Consider the following 1,373-nt stretch of genomic DNA (forward strand, 5'->3'; position numbering starts at 1 on the left):
TTATTGGAGAATAATTTATATGTGCGTGTTGTGATTAGTTTATCGGTAGTGAATTGTGCAGCTTAAAGTGACATTCTGCAATTCGCATCTTGCTACACACTGTCTACCTACCGCTACGCTCGATTTTTTTTTCCAAAGCGCCATCTACCAGATTCTCCCGATACTACTCCTTGCTTGCAAGTTTACTGTACACTTGTTGCATAATCTACAGGCGCATATCCACAGTGTGATTTCGCTTCGTCAATTAGAAAGCTCTACTGACAACATGACTGCAGCTTGTCACACCTGTAAAAAAGAGGTAACTGATGCTTCGGTGCAATGCTGTGGTTTTTGTAAGGCCGTGTTTCACCTGAAATGTTGCAAGATATCACCTGCTATTGCAGAAGAGATACACCGGAATAAGCAACTTTTCTGGATGTGTCAATCTTGCACTTCACTGATGGGCGATATTCGTTTTCGGGCTGCTGTTGGTACTGCTTTCGAATTTGGACTTAATAATGCTTTCAGCGCACATGGTGAAATTGCGAAAAGTTTGAAGACAGAGATCATGGTTGAGCTGAAAAATGAAATTCGTTCGAATTTTACTGCTTTGATCAACTCTAGCTCACACACGCCAAAATCATCGACCCGGCCGATCTATCCGATGCGATCTGTGCGTAGCCGAAGGCTGTTTCAAAAGTCTGAAATTGTGGAACGTCGTCAATCTGATCTAATGTGTGGAACTGGAAATTCGCTGTCGCCTTCGGATGGAACATTCACCGTACCACCTCCTAGTCAAAAATTCTGGATCTACTTGTCCCGTATCTCTCGTGACGTCACTGCTGAACAAGTTTGCGAGTTGGCAAAGCAAAGATTGGGCACAAATGACGTTGAAGCTGTTAGGCTGGTAGCCAAGGGAAAGGATATCAAATCGCTGTCATTCATTTCGTTTAAAGTTGGCATTAGTGCTGACCTAAAATCTAAGGCACTTTCGACTTCAACGTGGCCTAGAGGAATGTTGTTCCGCGAGTTTAGAGACAATAATGCTGCTGAAAATTTTTGGAATCCTATTCGATCACTGAATGCAGACCCTCAACAATCTTCAATCATGGATCCGATGTCAACTCACTCCCTAGGACCCCAGGACGAAGTAGTAATGACGGAATAAATTGTATTCAAAACACCATCCTTCCTGTCTTCCAACAACTGGGACGCAATGATAATAGTAATATGGAAGCCCCTAATCCCCCCTCCGCAGTCGTGCCATTCCAGCCAGCGACCAGCAGCCGTCCCAGGCCTGCGTGTGGGCGTGGTGAAGGGGTCTTCCAAATATCTAACGCAGGCAAGTATGATTCTATTTCACACTTGACAAGATCTGATCTGCCTATCGCTTC

General features: G+C 44.4%; 1 protein-coding gene across 1 annotated transcript; it reads left to right on the forward strand.

Annotated features, from left to right (window-relative positions):
• Positions 1-251: 251 nt before the first annotated feature.
• On the forward strand, positions 252-1,147 carry LOC129730918 (uncharacterized). Its single transcript, XM_055690539.1, has 2 exons — positions 252-298; positions 384-1,147. The coding sequence occupies exon 2, from the start codon at positions 416-418 to the stop codon at positions 1,145-1,147; it is 732 nt and encodes a 243-aa protein (XP_055546514.1). The 5' UTR covers positions 252-298; positions 384-415.
• The last annotated feature ends 226 nt before the right edge of the window (positions 1,148-1,373 follow it).

The sequence above is a fragment of the Wyeomyia smithii genome, chromosome 1 (assembly GCF_029784165.1).
Source record: "Wyeomyia smithii strain HCP4-BCI-WySm-NY-G18 chromosome 1, ASM2978416v1, whole genome shotgun sequence".
NCBI lineage: Eukaryota > Metazoa > Arthropoda > Insecta > Diptera > Culicidae > Wyeomyia > Wyeomyia smithii.